The sequence below is a fragment of the Ctenopharyngodon idella genome, chromosome 5, assembly GCF_019924925.1.
Source record: "Ctenopharyngodon idella isolate HZGC_01 chromosome 5, HZGC01, whole genome shotgun sequence".
Taxonomy (NCBI): Eukaryota; Metazoa; Chordata; class Actinopteri; order Cypriniformes; family Xenocyprididae; genus Ctenopharyngodon; species Ctenopharyngodon idella.
Genome location: NC_067224.1, coordinates 21,540,758 through 21,563,184, shown reverse-complemented (window position 1 = coordinate 21,563,184; position 22,427 = coordinate 21,540,758). Strand labels below are relative to the sequence as shown.

At 36.5% G+C, this 22,427-nt stretch overlaps 1 protein-coding gene across 4 annotated transcripts in view; it reads left to right on the top strand.

Annotated features, from left to right (window-relative positions):
* Positions 1-22,427, top strand: part of bmp2k (BMP2 inducible kinase) — a 36,570-nt gene that overhangs the window by 3,588 nt on the left and 10,555 nt on the right. For 3 of the 4 annotated variants that reach the window (XM_051894983.1, XM_051894984.1, XM_051894982.1), the window contains exons 2-12: positions 10,243-10,361; positions 10,447-10,552; positions 12,286-12,428; positions 14,531-14,652; positions 15,899-15,980; positions 16,944-17,076; positions 17,633-17,736; positions 18,527-18,606; positions 18,701-18,849; positions 18,953-19,143; positions 21,967-22,095. In XM_051894983.1, the coding sequence (XP_051750943.1) occupies positions 10,243-10,361; positions 10,447-10,552; positions 12,286-12,428; positions 14,531-14,652; positions 15,899-15,980; positions 16,944-17,076; positions 17,633-17,736; positions 18,527-18,606; positions 18,701-18,849; positions 18,953-19,143; positions 21,967-22,095 (1,358 nt within the window). The remainder of the gene's footprint in view (positions 1-10,242; positions 10,362-10,446; positions 10,553-12,285; positions 12,429-14,530; positions 14,653-15,898; positions 15,981-16,943; positions 17,077-17,632; positions 17,737-18,526; positions 18,607-18,700; positions 18,850-18,952; positions 19,144-21,966; positions 22,096-22,427) is intronic. The other variant, XM_051894985.1, reaches the window with a different exon arrangement.

Below are 22,427 nucleotides of genomic sequence, written 5' to 3'. Positions count from 1 at the left end.
CCTTGTCAGTTTTACTTTTCTGGCCTTGTTTCACTTGTCATATGTGCACTGGCAATATGACCTTATCTCTTTCTCATTGGTTAGATAGAATAGCCAAAATGGTAACTTGTTTTGATCTTATTGCCATGCTGCATGAGGAGCAAAGCCCTTTGGGTTTCATTCTTTCCACAAAAGACGTCACAGCTACAGATCGAGATGAGATTAAATAAAAACGAATGCCTTTAAACGTGAATTAATCTTACAGCTTGTGTGGCTGTGCAAACTCAGTTTTTTCCAATTAAACATTAGGCCAAAAAAGCTTGTTAATGGTCATATAGGATAATCATTTTGACTGTAAAATATTTGTGAATTTTAACCAATGTCCACCCTGTTCTGACAGTGTTCCCGGCCCACTATGTAATTGATTTGCTAGAATAAGGTAAAGTTGTGATAAAACGGAAGTAGCAATCTTTTTCTGTATTGTGACTAGAGATGTAAATCGGATGGTTCAGGACCATACTATCTGATATCGATTCTTATAGCCAGAATCAATCACACTTGGGGTCAGTAATCTGATGACAGCTTATAACATGACAATAGTCAAGAAAGTCTTTAGGCTTCTGTGCTAAAATGTGCAATGTGTAAAATCTAGTGCAAATCATAGGAAACAACTAAAATGGGGTATTCCAGTTGTAGAAAAAAAAAAAAACATTTTAAAAAATGTAAAAAAGAATTGTTTTTTGGCTGCTACTAGTACATCACAGTCTGGAGCACAGGCAGACATGCAAGGCTCAATGCTAAGAAACTTTTCTATAGATAACCAAATTATATGTAATGTAATTATGTACGTCTGTGTAACACGGACTTCCACTGCAAGCCTAGTTTTTTGTAAAAGTCTTTATGGTAACAAACAAATTATTTTCTCCTAGAAAAATGCCTTAAGTTTATTCAGCACTTGATTGTAAAATCACCTCTTTTCAGGCCTCATCCCTGCGCTATTTGTCATTACTGGTCTCTTTCAACAGCTGAATGTTATGTTATTGTTTCTCTTTGGTGTGTCACCTCCCATTTGTTATACCTGTGTCATCTTCAGATGACATAACAATTAGCACAGTACTCGAGTGGTGGTACGCCAGTGAATTAAAACACAGTCATTCAGAGGAACCTTCCAAGGTAAAGGTTTGAACCACTACCTATTAAACCAACCTTTGCTTAATTTTACTAATCTACTGGAAGTAAGGGTGCTCTGATCAGGATTTTTGGAGCTGATTGCCAAACACAGGAAGCAATATTGGCCAATACCGTTCATTGAAATAAATAATACTACATGATAAATAGAAGGCTTCAAATATACCACGTTTTTTTGATTAATGTTGAACACAGGTGGCAGCAGGTAAATTAGGCTGCTGTCACTTTAAAGTCCCCCTGAAATCAAAATTGAAGTTTTTTAGCTTTTAGTATGAATATGTTAGCCTTAAAGGGTTAGTTCACCCAAAAATGAAAATTCTGTCTTTTATTACTCACCCTCATGCCGTTCCACACCCGTAAGACCTTTGTTAATCTTCGGAACACAAATTAAGATATTTTTGTTGAAATTCGATGGCTCAGTGAGGCCTCCATAGCCAGCAATGACATTTCCTCTCTCAAGATCCATTAATGTACTAAAAACATATTTAAATCAGTTCATGTGAGTACAGTGGTTCAATATTAATATTATAAAGCGATGAGAATATTTTTGGTGCGCCAAAAAACCAAAATAACGACTTATATAGTGGTGGCTGATTTCAAAACACTGCTTCAGGAAGCTTCGGAGTGTTATGAATCAACGTGTCAAATCAGCGGTACCCTTTAAAGCTGGTGTGTTCCGAAACAATGACAAAATTCCCATTTAGGAAATATAAGCATTCAAAACTTACAGGCTCTCACTTCTGCTAAAATGGATCGCGGATTTTCATGACATCACATCACACTTCAGTTTCTCGTCAAATCTTCTGTCCAATCAAATGCTCACTAGAATCTGAAGTCCCGCCTCCTCCTACACTCTTATTAATATATATTAAAATGATATAAAGGACATTCGGAGTAGAGAAATGGTTAGAGATTAGAAGGAAACTGAGGTTTTACAGAGTCTAACGGCTCTGGCCGAGCTGTAACATAAACGAAATGCTATTGGCTATTTTAAAAAAGGGGCGGGGCTGTTCGATATATCGCCCTGTCTTCCTGTTTCAGTTGAAATTACGTCGACACATTGAATAATGCTGCGCATTCAAACACTCTTCAGTGGGCCTTTAAGACCTAATGCACGGACCCAATATAATGTTTCACATGCAACTTATTTCACAACTGTTTGTTCACTTAAGTCATAACTGACTGTGTTTAAGCAAATACTCGAACAAGCCCAAAGTATACTTTGCTTGTCCATGTTCCACTCTGCAGATTTGCGCACACAAAGCCGCTTGGGGAACAATATCTCTTTCGCGGCTTAATGCAGTTTTAATAACTTTAATAACTTTTTTTTTTTTTTTTATTATAGATGCCCTGCAGTTTAGCAACAGTAGATTGCATTTTATGACAATCACTGATCCAGTTGATTTGGATGTTAAGTTTGGGCTTTTAGTAAGGAATGAAAGCAAACCACTCTGAAGAAATAAAATGTGCTAAAATCACACAGCTCTAGTTTCTTGCTATCGTTTCTGTAGGGTTGCTGTCGTTGCAATGTCTCTGCTCTCTGCAAAGATGTTACAAATTTATTGTCTTTTTTAGACACCTAGTAGAACTGCCAGACCGGTGAACGTAGTAAAGCAATTTTAGCTGTGCATAGAAAAATTGTCTTGTGAGTTTTGCGTCATCTGATTGGCTCTTCTAATTTGCCTTTATAGAGACTACCAAACTATAAAAAACTATTATTTTGCCAATAACGATTTGAGCACCCTTAAATGGAAATGGTTGAAACTTCTTTGTGGTCTGGCTGCATTGGCTCAAGCCGACATTCTGTCAGTGGCACTTGTGAGAGATGACAAAGACATGCTAGTCAGGTTTTCCTCACTCTTCTGTGAGGACCATTTCTGCCTTTAACATTTCAGCTGTACCTCACACACACATTTCTTACACTGCTCTGAGAAAATAGGTCACTCAAGCTTTGTGAGCCAGAGTGGGGTTGGCATCTCACACAGTGTGTTGGCTCAAAAGTGTTCCTTAAGCAATTCTCTGTCAAAACACTAGTACTCTAAGATTATCTAACTGAGATTTAGCTCTAATCCCTTTGTCTAAATCAGTATGTTGCTGGTTGCATGTGGTGAATGGTCTTTGGCAACTGTTTTGTGTTTTGTCTGGCATCTGACCAGATCCACTTGTCATGCTGAACAATGCAGATTGTTTAGACGGCAGAGTGAGACTTAATATATAAGATGTCTTTTACATGTTTACATATATATATATATATATATATATATTGACGGGGAGTTGTAGAAGACAAGCGTCCTACCTCAAAGTAAAGAAATTGTTAATAGCATGCACTTCAAATTTCATTAAACATCAGACAGTTATTCTTTTTTTCTGGTATGTTTTATGGCAAAATTTCCACAGATGGACAAGTGGTTTTAAAAGTAGTGGATGCATGCTTGTGTTGTGCATTGCATTGCATATGTGTGTGTGAGTGTGTACTTGTTAATGTCATGATTGTGAAGCTCTGCTCTAGAATACAGGAGCAAATGATTACACATTCCTAAAGGGAGAAAGAGTGACAGACTGATTTTATAAAATTAAAAAAATGTATGATGACTTAAATTTACAAAGAATGTATGTGCAGTTTCGGGTATTTTTACTTTTGAATGACAAAGTAAAGGACACTAATAAGAAATAGTTGAGCTTGGAGTAGAGGCCAAGACTATGATCATATTTTTGTTTAATAAATTCTAATAAATCTATCTAATAAATTCTCATGTTGTTTTTATTGACAGTGAAGGATTATTCTGTTTAATTGGTATTTTAGATTTAGTATCTCCACATTAAATCCAAATATATTTTTGTTAAAGTACAAGGTTAAGTTAAGAGTCTCATAAAATTGCTCAGCGACATACTGGTTTAATGGTTGTAATGGATAAATTTAGCTGAATGACATTTCTCCGGGGAGGTAAGCTTTTGATAAAAATATGCAGAACATCTAAGTGAATGTTTTGTTGTATTTATCAAGTCTGTGAGAAAGAAAATGAAGACCATCTGTAAAGTTCCAAAAAAAGAATGAGAAGTCAACCTCATGTTGCTTTCAAGGAGGTTGTCGCAAAGTGCAGAATCTCTAAGCTTCTCTCCAAAAGCAGACGTGTCTCTATTTTTAGAGGGTCAGCCTGTAGCAGAGATAAATTTGTGAGCATCATTGTGGTTTAACTTGCAGGACTCAAGGGAAACTGATTAGGCGGTGTTCTTTAACAGATATTTGTTAGGGATGCACCGAAATTAAAATTATGGGCCGAAACCGAAAATTCAGGATGCACTTGAAAATGGGAAATAAATAATAAATTAACAATAAATAATAAATTAAATTAATTAATCAAACTTATTTAATAATCAACACTAAAATAACTAGAACTGAGTTGTACAAACATTTAAATTGTGCATAAGGCAGTTTTTATGTCAACTTTTTTAATAAAAGAATTGCTTCTACTCCAGTTTGTTGGTGAAATATAAAAGTTTAAATGACAAACTAATAAATTTTGTTCACATATCAACAGAAAACAGCACAGACTAAAAGATTTTGGATTTAAAAAACCGTATCAGCTGAATACAGTGCAATCAAAGAACCGCTAATATAACGTCTGTTTTGGTCACCGATTTCGGCCTGAAACCTGTTTCGGTTGAAAATTTTCAGTAGCTGAAATTTTGGTGCATCCTTAGATATTTGTGAGCTGCATGTGGGTCGTTAATGTTTATGAAAGATTCCTCTGTTAAAATAAGATACAACTTCCAGACCTGTGGGATGTCAGGCAGATGTGAAAAGGGAAAAAAAAGTTGACCGAGACATGCAAGGTTGATTGTGAGAATTGCTGTATTTCAGTAGATTAAATGAGTATTATAAATACATATTTATTTGCTCTGAGCATTTAGAATCTACTTTATTTCAGTGGCTATTTGATATGATGGCTCATCTAATGGAAAAGAAAAAAAAATCCTAAGCCATTTCAGACCAGTACATAAAAATCAAGATCTGTATCACATTTTGTCAAACAACTGAAAATATAAACTCTTTTTTTTTTTTTTTTTTCTTTATTGTCCAGCTTTAATTTGGATTTTCAGAGCTGTAGAAATGACCCAGAACAGTCAGGCAAATGTCCTCTGTTTGCCCTCTTATACACAGCAGAATCAACATTTGTGATCGTCAGCACATCAGGCCGCTGGCGGGGGGATTCCATTTCTGGCTCCATTACTGCAGAGGAGAAGGTCTAAACTTGGGCTAGATCTGCATGAACATCCCTGTGGACAATGCCATTTGCTAGAGTACTTGTCATTCCTCCAGATTTGTAAATCATCTAGGCCTAAATTATTCTAAGAGGATGGCATGTAGAGAAGTAAGAAATAGTAAAAGTAATGTTTCTTGGAGATTCAGCATGCCGTTAATGTAGTGAAGTGGAACATTTCTTTGTCATGTGTTTTGTCTTGCTCTAAAATGTTTCATGCATAAAATTACAGATATCTACACAATATAATATTGTCAACATTTCAAAAGATAGTCTTTAAGTTGACACCCTCACACTAACTCTCAAACCCTCACAGAGCCATGGAAAGTTTAGCTTTTTATTTGCATCCTGTTGGGTTTCATCCTGTTCAGCATCCTGTTCTTTTTCTTCATTTCCATTCTGTTAAGTTTCATCCTGTTCATTTTCTTGCCAACCATATAATTAAAGTGCCTGAGCTTCACCAGAGCATATTTCTCAAAGTCTAGTATACCTTTGTATGGAAATGCTTAAATATGCCTGTGTTTTTTTTTTTTTTTTTTTTTTTTTAATAAAGTTACAGCACTCAAAAGGAGCTGCATTATACAATTTTCCCAAGTGACTTCGCCTGGTATTGCCATCAGATATTGTTACTTCTTAAAGGGATATTGTTACTTAAAGGGATAAATGAAACTTGGCATACTTTACTCACCCTCATGTTCTAAACCTGTATAATTTTTTTTTCTTCTTCTGTGGAACATAAAATAAGTTGTTTGAGAAATGTCTAAGTGTTTTAAATCTATACAATGGTAACCAAAACTGCTTGAGTTTTCAGAATTTTAATTTTTGGGTGAAAAAAAAAAAAAAAAAAAAAAAAAAAAAAAAAGCCCAAGAACATTTGCACAAAGCAATAACACATCAAGCCTAGAATCTTGACCTTCTCTGCCAGATTACGAGCCATTATGTGAAGCTAATGCTGAAATCCCACAAAAACTTGAGACTGCACCATATGGGCACCATCAGCAGACACTGACACTTCCAACATTTTGGATTTCTTAAACCAGTTTCTTTACCATGAGCCCTCATGTGAGGAATCAGAGGTCGCCGTGGTGTGTGTGTGTGTGTGTGTGTGTGTGTGTGTGTGTGTGTGTGTGTGTGTTTGTCTGATGTCCCTTAGGTTTACAGAATGATGTGTAATCAGACTCTTGCTACTGTTCTAGATCGCAGGAAGAAATAAGTGACAAGTATGTCAGCATAGCACCTGACCCATATCAGTAATAATCCAGTGTAATTTAGGCCAGTGTTCAGTGTTATGAATATGATTTAATGGCATGACTACACTTCCTGTTTCTCATAAAGAACTGCCTGCTTACACAACATGTCTTGTCTTGTGATTCAAGACACTTTCTGTCAGTGCCAGTGAGTTTTTTACTTTATTGTCCAGCTTGCACATAAGATAGCTGTGTATGGGTCTGTAGTTCACCCAAAAATGTAATTGTTTACTTAACCTCATGTTGTTCTGAACCAGTGTGACTTCTGTTCTGCAGAACATGAAAAAAGATATGTTGGATTATGGACTATTTTTGTCCATAGACTGAAAATCAGTTGTGTCCAAAACAAACAACATTGACCCCATTGACTTTCATTGTGTGTATATATACTAAAAACATGTTTCAAAACATTTGTTTTACATGTGTGTTCTACAGAAGTAAGTCATATAGGTTTTGATTGACATGGGGTGAGTGAATGATGACAGAATTGTCTTTTTTTTTTTTCTTTTTTTTTGGTGAAGACTCAATTAAACAATGTTTCTGCACCTCTGGAAGCACTTAGGTTTAGTGATGTTAGTGTTAGACTGAACTGTTCTTTGTCTGTATTAGTCATCAGCAGCATGCAACCGCTTTCCTTGCTCAATGACAGGGTGAACCCTGACATACTTTCTGAGCTGCGTCTAAGATCTCTATTCTGTGCACTTTGTTCATTCTTTGTGCTTCCACATGGTTACTGGAACTGTTGTGGGATGTCATGCTGTATATGCAATTCTGTGAACATGCAGCAATTAGTTTAAGCTCTTTCTTTACATTCATGTAGCCTCCTGAGATAACCTCAGCCCTTTTTTAAATTGAAGAATGAGAGATTTCACACAAAGCTCTGTCGCAGAAGTGAAGGTGGGCCTGTGCAAAGGAGATATTTGGCAGAGAGGGCCAGGCAGTTATTGTTTTAGTAGCAGCCTGGCTAAGTGTTTTTGTATCTGGATGTGGAGCACAATACAGATTAGATGCCCATCGTGTGTTGCCAAGAAGGCTCTGTCATGCCCCTCCTCTTTGCTGCCCACGCTGTCATAAACCTCTGTGTTCCAAATCACGTACTATACACTGTGCACTTATACTCTGCACTATAGTATGTACTCAACCATCTAGTGTATGGGGGTTTGGTTATTTATATATAACCCCTCCCCTTTTGGCGATGTAAGGAAAGCTGCGATGGTTAAGTGCATGAAGTGCACGAAAGAGAAAAAAAGTAGGGTGGAGACCTTGTTCTATCCATTGGTTGTTGATTAAATGGAGGCGGATCTGACGGTGAGCTTGAGGTTGATTGTTAGAAAAGGGTGGGGTTTAAGCAGACCAAATTATTGAAGTCTGTCTTTTCACCAGAAGAGTTAAATAATAAATAAATAAATAAAATAAAATGAAATGTTTGCATGGATGAATATTTCACAATAAGATATTCAAGATGCGTTTACAAAATAAATGAATCTCAATTTTGTCAAATTTAATTTTTTTTGTAGTCTTTAAACATATTCCAAGTTTTTGTGTTGAGATTTCTCTGCGACACTGTTTTTCTTTACCTTTTTTTTTAAGGTCCTGATTAGTGGTTCTCCATACCAATACATTTTCAATTCAGGGCGGCTAAACAAGCATGAGTTTGTTAGGCAACAAGTGCGGCATTGTGGGTCCTCCTTTGTGTCAGGGCACTCTTTCTGTGGACCGCTCCGTGACTCAGCATGCTGTTAATGAGAAAATGCTCACCAGTCATACGTTGCCAGGATTCATTCACCCTGGAACTGATGGGAGAAGTGTTGCGGAGGCATGGCACCCCTCTTTGCTGCATGTTGTTTCAGAGCCCCTCGCCACTGTGTAGGCGATCAATACTCACATTCTTTGAGTTTCACTGAAGCACAAGCTTAAGCAAGGTGGCTAGATATTGAAATGTTGTTGTTTTTTTTTTTTTTTTTTTTTTTTTTTTTTTTACTTATTGCCTTTATTGTTAATGAGTATTTTAAATTCACACTGCTGTTGTTGTTCCATATGGAATCAGTTTATTAACACTCATTGCTTTTTATGGTTTACTGCAGTTGTAGTATTTCTGTGACCTTTACTGGAGCTTGACTGTTTTTCCCCATACGAAGACAGTGTTTTGCTTCAGAAGTGTTGGATTTTAGCACACAAGTTGTATGAACTACTTTTATGGAAGTTGTAAGGTGCTTTTCTCAATTCATTTTTTGAGGCTTGACAGCCCTGTTATGGAAAAAAAAAAAGCACTGTCATCTTTTTTGTTTCACAGAAGAAAGCCAGTCATACGAGTGTGGAACAATATGAAGCTAAATAAATGTGACATTTCAATTTCAGGTGAACCAACCTTATAAGGTTGTCTTTCTCCTAAGGCTAACTTTGTTCACAAGCGACTGCCAACAGTGAGCCTATCCCTAACTTGGCTTAAGACTGCCTTTCTCTCCATTATATTTTCCTCCTGAAAATACATTTTATTTGAGCAACTAAGCAGCAATATCAGAGGACTTGCACTGGGAGAACATCTTGAGCTCTCTGTCTCATACCTGCATTAAACATGAACCAGAGTCACAGAAGGTCACAATGATCTCTGAACATATCTTGGGTTGATATAAAAAGTTCAGCTTTTCTGTCCTTCTGTCCACTCATTCAGCAGGAAGCACAAGTCATCCAGTTTTAGATGAGAGAAAAAACTAAAGCAAAATGAAAGAACTCTATTACAAAAGGTGTCTTCCATGTTCTTCAAAAATGAGACGTGGGCTGTTGTAATGGGTTTTAAATTGTTCAGTTCCGACTCTCATTTCTGGTGCACAGTGTGCTACCCACAACTGCCTCTGTTTAAATGGCATTGTAGTTGCTGCCAGTGATATCAGCCATTTCAGCCACACACCATCTCTCCAAACCCCCACCCTTCAAACCAAAGACATTTCAGCATTCAATAATTTCCAAACACATTTCAGCAGTTTGTTTTGTTTTGTTTTATTTTAATTATTTAATTTTTTTTTTTATAAAAAAGCATAAACAATAGGGTTGTGCCGAAAGACAATGATAACGCGTGTTGATGATAGCAAAAGATATGGTCAAAAGCATCAGCTATTGGTGACATCAAGAGGTTTTATTAATTATTTATTTCATTAATCATTTTATTTATTTTTATTTAACATTTAGTTTATTATTATTTAATTGTTTATTTAATGTTTATTAAATTATTAAATTAAACAATTTTCATGCAGTGTCTCCCTTGAGATTAATGAACTATATATATAATTAATTATCATCATTGTATCAGCGTGAAGCGTTATATTTTGATTGTTTACTTTATAAGATTTTATTTAATGTCAGAATTCCCCTGAAATTCCCCTTTGAATTTCTTTGTTGGGAAACCCCTGCATTTATTTGTGTACAACTGTCTGTTAAGTGAACAGTTATCAGTTTGAACTGCTTAATGTCTATTACTGGTCAAACTGCTCATTAAGATGTGTTGAGATCGCTGACCAGATAAACAACTTCTGAACTAACCTTCTGTATATGTGTGTTTGTGTGTCCAGGAGGTTTCTCCATGGTGTTTTTGGCACGCACGCACAGTGGAGTAAGATGTGCCCTGAAAAGGATGTACGTGAACAATATCCACGATCTGAACATCTTCAAGCGGGAGATCACAATCATGGTGAGTCACGCTGAGATGTGTTTTTGCGTGAGTACATCAGTCCATCACACGAATGTATAAAATCTTTTTTGTTATGTCCCCATAGAAAGAGTTGTCAGGCCACAAGAACATTGTGCGATATCTGGATTCAACCACTAATGCAGTCGGGGACAGTGTATGGGAGGTTCTGATTCTGATGGAGTATTGCAAGGGTAATACAGCTTTGATGCAAACAAAACTATGGTCTAAATATGCAATCTAAAGTTATCTCTGTGTGTCCTTGTGTGATTTTAAAGATCCTGAAATACAAGCTCATACTTGCATCACAGTACTTCCCTCTGACTGTTGTTTGACTTTCATTATAATCTTAAAGTGAAATACCTTTACAAAGGGAATAACTTAAAACAGTGCAACTGTAATATGAACAAATAAATAAATGTTTTAATTAAGGGTGTGCGATATCACAAATTTTGATCGTGAACAAATAAAATGTCTCCAAGATCTGCTTTTGAAGAAATATCGTAGCTACAGTGCGTTCTATCAGTTGCAGTTCTGTCTCAACATACTGTAAGGTAGGGTTACACTCATGCGACATTGCGGTTATTCACAATCATGAAAGTTTATTATTTGCATGCGTTTTAAATCCTTGCCGGTTAAACATTTTATTTGCACTGTGTTCTGACATGCACTTTTCTGAGCGTGTACAGCCGAAGTGTGTGCATCTTAAAAGCCTGTCAAACAACGCGCGAGTACTAAACTAAGTTATCTTTCGCATCTTATTGCACTTAAACTCAAATACACACAAGGTTTACATAACCACAGTCAGTTAGGCCTTAAGTGAACATAAACAGTTTGGAGAAAACCGGATGCGTGTCTGTACATTAGATCAGTGCATGAGGTCTTAAAATGACAGCAGCCTAATAATAAACCTGCTGCTGCTTGTCATAAGTGTTACTCAAACAACAAAAGACAAAGAGAAAATCATTTACTGCTCCTCTGAATAACTTCAGTGGCTTTAACAAGCATCGGTGTATATATAATTTATACAGTGAAATCTATGTAGTGTGTTTTATTTTATTTATTTTTTTTTTTTTACATTTGTTTATTCAATTTCTTACTTTGAATACTAGGTTACTGGTAATACCCCTAGTGTGAAAAAATAAATAAATAAAATAAGGCACTGTTTATTTCATTTGTGTATTATATTGTAATTGCAACTTCGCCCACCCCTACTTTGGCCTAAATTTTTATTTATTTATTTATTTATTTATTTATTTTTTGCCATATCGCCCACACCTAGTTTAAATTTGTTTACTTTTTCTGATTTTCACATACTGTTTTAGAGGCACCTGTTTTAGAGAACTGTTAACAGAACTAAACATTCTGAAATTTCCGTTTTTTCTTAATAATAGCCAGTTCTTGGTTCCCAATTTTAGTAATACAAAGTTGTTCTAATCTAGAAGATTACAACTGGTTTCTGCAGGCAACTGAAGTTGGACAACAAATCTATTGTTGCTTTTGTTAGTAAAAACTAAAACTATTATAGTTTTTTGTTGATTTGAAATAAAACTTAAAAATATAATATAAATGAGAAACTTAAACTAAAAAAAACTGAAAATTAGAAATGTTGCCTTGGCGACTAACTGAAATAAAACAAGCTGCTAAAACTAAAAAATAAAGCTAAATAGAAATATAAAAAAAAATGAAAATGGCAAAAGCACATAAAATTACTTAAACTTAAACTAAAATAAAAATGAAAATTATAAAAAATAAAAGCAAATTCAAAATATTGATAAATACAGTAATAGTATATAAATAATACTAAAATAACACTGAACAAATCTGGATTTAATGGACATCAAGGCCTTGTTTTTCCTTAACCCCCCCCCTAAGATATTCCTAATCTGATGCCACTTTGTTGACTGAATTAATGTGTGTCATCTAGCTGGTCAGGTGGTGAAGCAGATGAACCAACGGCTGCACGTAGGATTCACTGAAGAGGAGGTGCTCAACATATTCTGTGATGCCTGTGAAGCTGTTGCCAGACTCCACCAGTGTAAAACTCCAATCATCCACAGAGACCTGAAGGTACAGTACAGAAACCACTTTAGTAAGATAACTACAGGATATTTCTATTCAATTCCAGGTGGATATAAATTATTTCCATACAGTTTATTTGCAGCCATTTAAATTAGTTCACTGCAGGTGTGAAGCTGTAGACACTAGCACTGACGTGTCTGCACTTTCATCTATGTGATTTCATAAATGTTGGAAAGCAAGTATAAGGTACTCTGGCTGATCACTGATTCTCTTTTGTCTGACTCTGTTTGACTAGCTGGAAGGTTTAATTTAGGACACTCCTTGTCAGTTTAGGGAACCATGTTCTGACCATACCAGTTCAACACCGTGATACCAGACATGATCTCCAAAAGCAATTACTCTGCTCACAAACATTATTAGTGGCAAGCATTAGTGAAACCCAGGAAAAGATGGGCATGCTATGCTGTCTCTGTGAAAAACACCAGTGCTTGAAAGAAACAAGGCCGCCCTTTTGGCAGAAAAGTGTGGGAACAGGCCAATGGTGCCATTCAAACGAACACTTTTTCCCACCAGTCAAAACCAATCAAAGTCTAAAATAATTGGGAAATTATTGGGCACTCAAGTGGAAGAAATTCGTTTGTTTACTCATTTGTAATAGAGGGGCTTCCTCATGCAGGGCTGTTGTTTTTCATGTAACATAAGGGGATGAAGAACACTGGTGGTAAAGCTCCAAAAAAGACATTAAAGTACTATAAGAATAGTCCATTTAAAGGGATAGTTCACCCAAAAATGAAAATTTGATGTATTTATCTGCTTACCCCCAGGGCATCCAAGATATAGGTGACTTTGTTTCTTCAGTAGAACACAAATGATGATTTTTAACTCCAAAAGTTGTGGTCTGTCAGTCGTATAATGCTTGTCAATGGGAACTCCATCTATAGGAGTCAAAAAAACATGCACAGACAAATCCAAATTCGTGATGACACATTGATGTCCTAAGACACGAAACGATTGGTTTGTGCGAGAAACCAAACAGTATTTATATAATTTTTCACCTCTAAAACACCACTATGTCCAACTGCCTTGCACATCCGGTTGGTGAACGGAAGTGATGTCTCGCACTCACTGAAGTATAAGCGCGAGACATCACTTCTGTCATCAGAACACGTTCTCAGACCTCACCAACCGGATGCGCAAGGCAGTTGGACATAGTGGTGTTTTAGAGGTGAAAAATGATATAAATACTGTTCGTTTTCTTGCACAAACTGATCGTTTCGTGTCTTAGGACATCAATGTGTCGTCACAAGCCGCAGGGTTTAATTTGGATTTGTCTGTGCATGTTTTTTTGACTCTTATAAATGGAGTTACCATTGACAAGCATTATACGACTGACAGACCACAACGGTTGGAGTTAAAAATCATCATTTGTGTTCTACTGAAGAAACAAAGTCACCTACATCTTGGATGCCCTGGGGGTAAGCAGATAAACATCAAATTTACATTTTTGAGTGAACTATCCCTTTAAGACATGATTTGTGTGAGACACTTAGGTTGTTGTTTTTGTTAATATAATTTTCTTCTGTAGTATAACCGTGTTGAAATACAAATATAAACCAGGATTTCATGATTGTCCACTTCACTCCAAGCTGCGTTTGTTTTTTTTTGATTTACCGAATACGTTCTCAAGATGTTTCAAATGAAGTAGTTGCAACCGGTTTACTTCCTCTTTTTGTGTATTTTAAGTAACCCATTTAATCTCATGGGTTACATTTGACTATTTTAGTTTGAAGGGTCTGACAGGAATTGATGTATTTTACACAGAGTTGTCAATTATAAAAAGTGCAGACTGTCATAATTTAATGTGAACATCGGGGTGGTGCAACAAGTAGCCACATGATTAGAGCTGTTTAATCAAAGATCGCTCCTGTAAAAATGATGTCTGGCAGAAAGTCATTGACATCTGTTGAATTTTGGTATGCAGAATATGCTGAAAAAGTTATTGTGCTTGAAAAACATCAGTACTAATATTAACACTATTTAGTACTTCATTAAATGTCCTTCTTCCTCTCCTGCCTTTGTCTCTTGACTGTTGGAATTTACAGTAGTTGGACCTTTTTAAAAAGATCACTAACAAATGTGTGTGTTTACAGGTAGAAAACCTCCTCTTGAATGACCAGGGAAACTACGTCTTGTGTGATTTTGGAAGTGCCACACACAAAGTTCTGCTTCCACATAAAGATGGTATAGCTGCCGTGGAGGATGAGATCAAGAAGTAAGACTTTCTGCATTACAGTGGGGAGTTCTGAATTACTATGGAATTTACAAATATTTCTTTCACTCTTTTCTTCTTCTTCTTTTTTTTTTTTCTTTTTTTTTTTTTCTTGAGCATTGTAGAATTTTTTTTGTGTGGTGTGTGTTTTACTTGCACCATTTGTATAATTTGGGAAAACATCAAGCACAAGGACTTGAGGATTATTATTATTACATACAGTAGCTCTCAAGGAGAAAATATTTTGTTTGATGAACCCTGTATATTTTATTTACTACTATGCCAGTTTCATGTCTTTAGTGTCCAGTGTTGCCGGTAACATGTATTACGTAATTAATTAATTTTCATCTAACTGCTAAACTAGTATCTATTAAAGTAATGTGTTAATTATTATATTTACACCATAATATCAGAGTTACTGTTTAAGTAACATTACTTTTATAGTTCATTTAATGACAAATTAATTTGAAACCCTTCCCTGTCCAGAAATGGGGTATTGTGCAAGCGATTGTACACTACCGTTCAAAAGTTTGGGGATGGTAAGAAGTTTTTGTAAGAAGCCTCTCAATCTCACCAAGGCTGCATTTATTAGAACAAAAATACAGTAAAAACAGTAATATTGTGAAATATTGCAATTTAAAATAACTTTATTTTAATATATTTTAAAATGAAATTTATTCCTGTGACGGCAAAGCTGAATTTCCAGCATCATTACTCCAGTCTTTGTCACATGAACTTTCAGAAATTATTCTAGCATGTTGATTTGATACTCAAGAAACATTTCTAATTATTATCAATATTGAAAACGGTTGTTTTGCTTAATATTTTTGTGTAAACTGTGATAACTTTTTTTCAGGATTCTTTGATGAATTGGAAGTTAAAACACAGCATTCACTTGAAATAAAAATCATCTGTAACATTATAAATGTCTTAAATGTTCTTTAAAAACTGACCCCAAACTTTTCAATGGCAGTGTGTGTGTATGTGATGAGCATTGCAGTTGAGTTACAGAGAGTGTCACGCTTATGCATATTGTAGTAGATAAAATAACAGAATATGGATGTTGCCTCAGAGCACTGGTTGAGTTGCTCTGTCTTGAAGCTTGTATGTGTGACAAATTTACATTTTGTCCATGTAATATAAAGAAATGTACAAAATGTGTTAGATGATGTAATTTCTTGTTACTAGTTCTGGTGCCAGGAAGTTAGTGCTTTTAAACCTTCCATTGTTGTCATTCTTTTCTGCTTAGGTACACAACTCTGTCATACCGTGCCCCAGAGATGATTAACTTGTACCAAGGGAAAGCCATCACCACAAAGGCTGATATCTGGGTAGGCACTGAACTCGCGCACACACACACACACACACACACACACACACACACACACACACACACACACACACACACACACGTACGTATATATTCTCTCTCTCTGTCTGTCTCTCTCTCACGTCCACCCACTCATTCTTTCATTCCCTCTTTCTTTCCCTCCCATGTCAATAAACAAGCTGGAGAGCTGGTTTGGTCAGACTGACACAGCAGACACGGATGAGAAACCGGTTTCCTCTGTAAATGAGGGCTCTCAGGGGTGTGCTTTACAGCTATACATGAAATCCTGGATTTGTTTCAAAGTTGATCCTTTTGTTGATGCTTTCTTTTGCGTCATGAAAAATTGAGGCATGTATCAAGGTGCAATGCTGTAAAAATGTTTAAGTTATACTGTAACAAGATGCAATCAGACACATTTCAGACATGTTTAGTAGAGCTGAGGAGCGGTGTTATGTGCATGTGGGCTTGATGGAAAGCAATAAAGAAAAGAGTTTCCTGATTTCTGGCAGTGTTGTAAAGACAGGAATGAGGGCCTCATGAAGGCAACTTCCTCTTTAACTTGACTTGCTGTAAAAGGTAGGTAGCCTAGCCTCATTTCACAGCTCTTCCTACTAAACAAGGACTGAATAGAAAAGAAATGGTCTAGCCTCAGTTCCATAAAGGTCCTTCAGTGGAAAGTTCACATTGTGATAAATTTCACCAGTGCAGATGGTAGCAGTTCATGGTCATCGTGTCAGAACTTGCCCGGATAGGAAGAGGAAATGTATGACAATACTTCCTGCCCATTTGCTCTGTCTGAAAATAGAAAAAAAATTCTCAGAATTCATCTCATACGACACAGAGCAGCTGTCAGCCATTATAAGTGTTGTCACAGTGCAGTATTTACTTATTAGAGCAGTGAAACCTGATGTATTGAATGTCTTTGTGTGGAATTACATTTTCTTGTTTTCTCTCTCTTTCCCAGGCGCTTGGATGCTTGTTGTACAAGCTGTGTTTCTTCACACTTCCATTTGGGGAGAGTCAAGTTGCCATATGTGACGGAACCTTTGCTGTTCCGGACGGTTCAAAATTCTCCTCTAAGTTGCACTGTTTAATAAGTAAGCAGCTTTCAAATATTCCCAAGAGATTTGAAAATGATTTTGTGTAAGATGGTTTAATGTGGGTGTGTACACAGGCTGTGGTGGAGTTTTGAAATTAAGCTAAACAATAGCTCCACCCTCTGGTAGTATAGTGGTACTGCACGCTTGTGTCCCAGCTCCCCTTAATGAGATAATTCGCCCCAAAATGAAAATTCTTTCCTTCTTAGGTCATTCCAAACTTGTACGACTTTATTGAAACATAAAAGAAGATATTTTGAGAAATGTTCCCATTGAAATATGATTGGGCTGGTTAGCATCTAAATGTCTATGATTGTTTATGTATTTCTAAATTAAGGGGTAGTTCATCCAAAAATGACAATTCTGTCATCATTTTCCAGGCACCATGTAAGTATTATAAGTGGTTCATATTACTTGTGTGCTGTTTTCCATTTGATATGAATGACTGAATTTTCTTTTTTTGGGTGATCTGTTCTTGAACGTGCATTTAGATTGAATATAAGCACCATTAACTCATTTGTTAACTGATAACGGCCATTGTCTTTCATTCTCACAGGATACATGTTGGAGCCTGATCAAGAAAGGAGACCTGACATCTATCAAGTTTCTTACTTTGCCTTTCGGTTAACTGGAAAGGAGTGTCCAGTGCCAAATCTTTTTGTAAGTTACTCACACATAGGCCTTGTACAGACAGTACAAAATTAAGTGTAAAATGACATGAAATACAATTTTTAAAAATCATTTTTTAAAGTACAATCATATGTGTTTTGAAATCCTATTCAAATCATATCTGACTGCTCCGATCAGATTTTACAGGCTTTTCTGCCTGTCACTTTCTCATGCCACATAACATGTAAATATGTCAGATGTTGTTGTAGGAAACATACTGAAAGTTGTTGCAGAAACAAGGTTGTGTTGTTGCGAAATGCAGGTCGAGTGGAAAATTACAATATACTGCTAGTCAGCCTGGTCTACGTGACTCTTTGAATTTTGAGACAGCTGGAGATGGTAGCAGTGAATAAAGCTGCATATTCCATCCTCCTAGATATCTGCCACTGCCTCATAAGACTTAAAACAAGAGATAGCATGTTGACATAAGACAACATCTGTATTGCAAACTGTATTGCTGTTGCTTTTTGGCATATGCATACCTACACAACATCATTGCCATAGAGACCAATACAGATATTCTAAAAAAAAAAAAAAAAAAAAAAGAGCACCACGAGAAACACATGAATCGGATCTGAACAGTTGCGACACACATCAAGGATAATCAATAATTTAGATCAGATTCTAAATGAATACACAAATAGTCGGATTTGGACAGACAGCGTGAATGTAGCCATAGATTATGGGGAGTTAATTGAATTCATAGTTATTTTTTGTTAATCTCCTAGTATGATTCAGAATTATTATTATTTAATGAGTGTTTTTGTTTTCTGCCACACAGAACTCTCCCCTTCCCACCTCATTGCCGGAGCCCCTTACTGCTAGTGATATTGCTGCTAAGAAGAGCCTGACAAAAGCCAGGTAACATATTAGAGTTTGTGTGTCACTTTCAGATTGTCTGAATTCAACAAACCATTTAAGTTGCATGTTTTCAGCTTATTTCTTTTTTCATTAGAATAACAGATTCAGTTGGACCAACAGAAACATCAATCGCACCCAGGCAAAGACCCAAAGCTGCAAATAGTAATGTTTTGCCCTTGTCCAGCTCTGTAACTCCTGTGAAAATGACTGTATCCTCAGGTACGGTTAGCAACGGCCAGAAAGGTGAACAATATAATTCATATTTTCTTAAATATGGTCTGTGTTCTGTATTTTTGTTCCTCTGGAGAAATTAGCTTTGACTATACAGTATGTGTGCCTGTTTCAGCTTCTGGGAATGGGCAGCAGTCGGCTGTGCAGATGCCGAGCAGCAGTCAGCAGAACAGAGTGTTACAGCAACTGCAGCCTGGAGACCTTCGACTACAACAGCTACATCATCAACAACAACAACAGCAGCAACAGCACAATATCCACCACCAACAGCAAGTCACTGCACAGCAGCTACAGTACATGCAACAGGTAATGAGTGGCTCAGGTGGTCAAGACCAATGTGCGGCAGGTTTTGGGCCTTACTGAAGGTTCTCTGTAGATTTTGGATCTTATGATTAAATCATGACCAATTTATGACCAATTTTCTGCATATCTTTAATAATGGCTCTATTTAGGCTCAAGTGCAATTTCAAGGGTTCATATCTGCATCAGATGCATATCTGGTTTTATTTTTATTGACCCAGTTAAGTAATTGCGGAAAATCCCATTGGCATAAATAGTTTTTGTCTGTGTGTGTGTTCAGTGAGTTCATTCTTATTTGGATTAAACATTGTGGTCTTCTGATGAGCACATGATGACTACTTTGTTTACACATAAACAACCAAGAATATGGTGGAACTGTTTACGTTTGACAGTTTTAGTTGTCTGATACACATTATCATGTTTTGATTTTTTTTTTTTTTTTTTTTTTTTTTTAAGGAATGAAGGCTTTCCTAGTTTGAGAACATGAATTTGATTGGTATTACATTCAGAAACTGGTCAAATCTGTGATCTATAATATACTCAAAATCCACAATAAGTATTGTTTCTTGGCATTGCAGTGCTACACATACAGGTGGCGCTGTTTGTTTTAAATTTGAGTATCTATGCACAGCCGCTGGTTCTCTGGTTAATCATGCATCTTTCTAAGTCACAATGTAACAAGTAGCGACAGATCTTTTCTTCCCTAACGTAACGTACAACGTACAATATATTGTCCAGAAAACCCATGTTGATTGGTTCTGTCCATCGGTTGTTGATTGAATGAGAGCTTACAGTCGATTGTAGGAAATGGGCAGGGTTTAAGTGAGTTAAATTATTGGAGAAGTCCAGCATGTGACCAGATAGAAGTCTATCATTTCACCGGAACAAGAAGTTATTAAATTTGTATTAAGAATTGGAAAAAAAGGAATTAAAAAAAGCATGGATGAATTAACAATAAGCTCAATAACATGTATTTAGAAAATTTTGAATTTATTTTCTGCTGACTTTAATGGGTCAGATGGACATTGGCCAACTCTGAAACTACAAACAATCTTAAAAGATAAGTTAGCCGATTCTCAACCAGCATTGTTACAATGTCGGTAATATACAGTAGGTACGGAAAGTATTCAAACCCCCTTAAATTTTTTCACTCTTTGTTATATTGCAGCCATTTGCTAAAATCATTTAAGTTCATTTTTTTTCCTCATTAATGTACACACAGCACCCCATATTGACAGAAAAACACAGAATTGTTGACATTTTTGCAGATTTATTAAAAAAGAAAAACTGAAATATCACATGGTCCTAAGTATTCAGACCCTTTGCTCAGTATTTAGTAGAAGCACACTTTTGATCTAATACAGCCATGAGTCTTTTTGGGAAAGATTCAACAAGTTTTTCACACCTGGATTTGGGGATCCTCTGCCATTCCTCCTTGCAGATCCTCTCCAGTTCTGTCAGGTTGGATGGTAAACGTTGGTGGACAGCCATTTTTAAGTCTCTCCAGAGATGATCAATTGGGTTTAAGTCAGGGCTCTGGCTGGGCCATTCAAGAACAGTCACAGAGTTGTTGTGAAGCCACTCCTTCATTATTTTAGCTGTGTGCTTAGGGTCATTGTTTTGTTGGAAGGTAAACCTTCGGCCCAGTCTGAGGTCCTGAGCACTCTGGAGAAGGTTTTCGTCCAGGATATCCCTGTACTTGGCCGCATTCATCTTTCCCTCGATTGCAACCAGTCGTCCTGTCCCTGCAGCTGAAAAACACGCCCACAGCATGATGCTGCCACCACCATGCTTCACTGTTGGGACTGTATTGGACAGGTGATGAGCAGTGCCTGGTTTTCTCCACACATACCGCTTAGAATTAAGGCCAAAAAGTTCTATCTTGGTCTCATCAGACCAGAGAATCTTATTTCTCACTTATTTCTATTTCAGTTTTTCTTTTTTAATAAATCTGCAAAAATGTCAACAATTCTGTGTTTTTCTGTCAATATGGGAAGCTGTGTGTACATTAATGAGGAAAAAAAAAATGAACTTAAATGATTTTAGCAAATGGCTGCAATATAACAAAGAGTGAAAAATTTAAGGGGGTCTGAATACTTTCCGTACCCACTGTGTGTATATATATATATATATATATATATATATATATATAAGGTTTATTTGTCAGCAAAATGCGTTTTTGCGTCACCTGGTGGACTTTTGATAGTTTTAGGTCTTTTGTTACTACAGGTCAAGCTTCCTCATTTTTGCATTCCTGCCCACGGACAGTCGGGATAGACAGGATGATGGCTCCAAAATCAAGTGCATTATGGGTGTTTTTGGCAAAAGAGGATGCCATAGCTCTTTTTCTCTAGTCATGTAGCATGGATTAATTTTTTTCCCCCCACATTTCTACTGCATAGACAGACAAGTTTATTAAAATCCCATCTTGCCGGCAGTGAATTTCACCTTTAGTTATTAAATTAAACAATGCATACTTATTCACTGCAGAATGCTGTTTAGAGGGATATTTTTTGTGTTTCACTCTCACACACACACACACACACACACACACAAAAAAAATTGCATATTGAATGACTCTCTGTCAGTCCAGTGCTTATTCAGATTGCGAAGAAATTGGCAGTGTTGTGATCACTCTGTGTTAAATCTCCTGTTGTCTTGAGTTCAAGCCTGCTGCCCTGAATTTTAAATGTATGATGTTGTAGGATTATACCATGTGATGGTATAAACCCTATGATAGCACTGTGTTACTGAACATATTGGTAAGCATAAATTAAACTCCCACGCTTATCACGACTGTCCACTGACATCTCTCTCTCTCTTTCGCAGTATCATCAGGCCATGCAACAGAGTCTTCAGATGCAGCAGCAGCAGCATATGCTTCAGCAGCAGATGATGATGCAGCAGCAGCCCATATATCACTCCCAGCAGCAACAGCAGGCTCACTACACTGCCCTGGTGAGATGCCTCATACACCCCGAACATTAATGGCAGGACCATTTATTCACTTTTTAAAGAGGAATTTTGCAAGATTTTAAGTAGATGCAGTTCTAATATAGGAGATATTTATTTAAAAATTAATGTTATGAAGGAATGTAAAATGCATGTAAATTTATCTGCTGTGTGTATGTCAGTAGGTTATGTTGTATATTGTAATTTTCCTAGAAGGCTGAAATTAGACTCTTTCCTTTAAATACTCATTTGGCCCCATTCACTCACTGAAGCAATGCCAAACTGTTTCTCCATCCAAGTGAATGTCGCCCAGTCATAACCGTCAATAATTCCTTTGA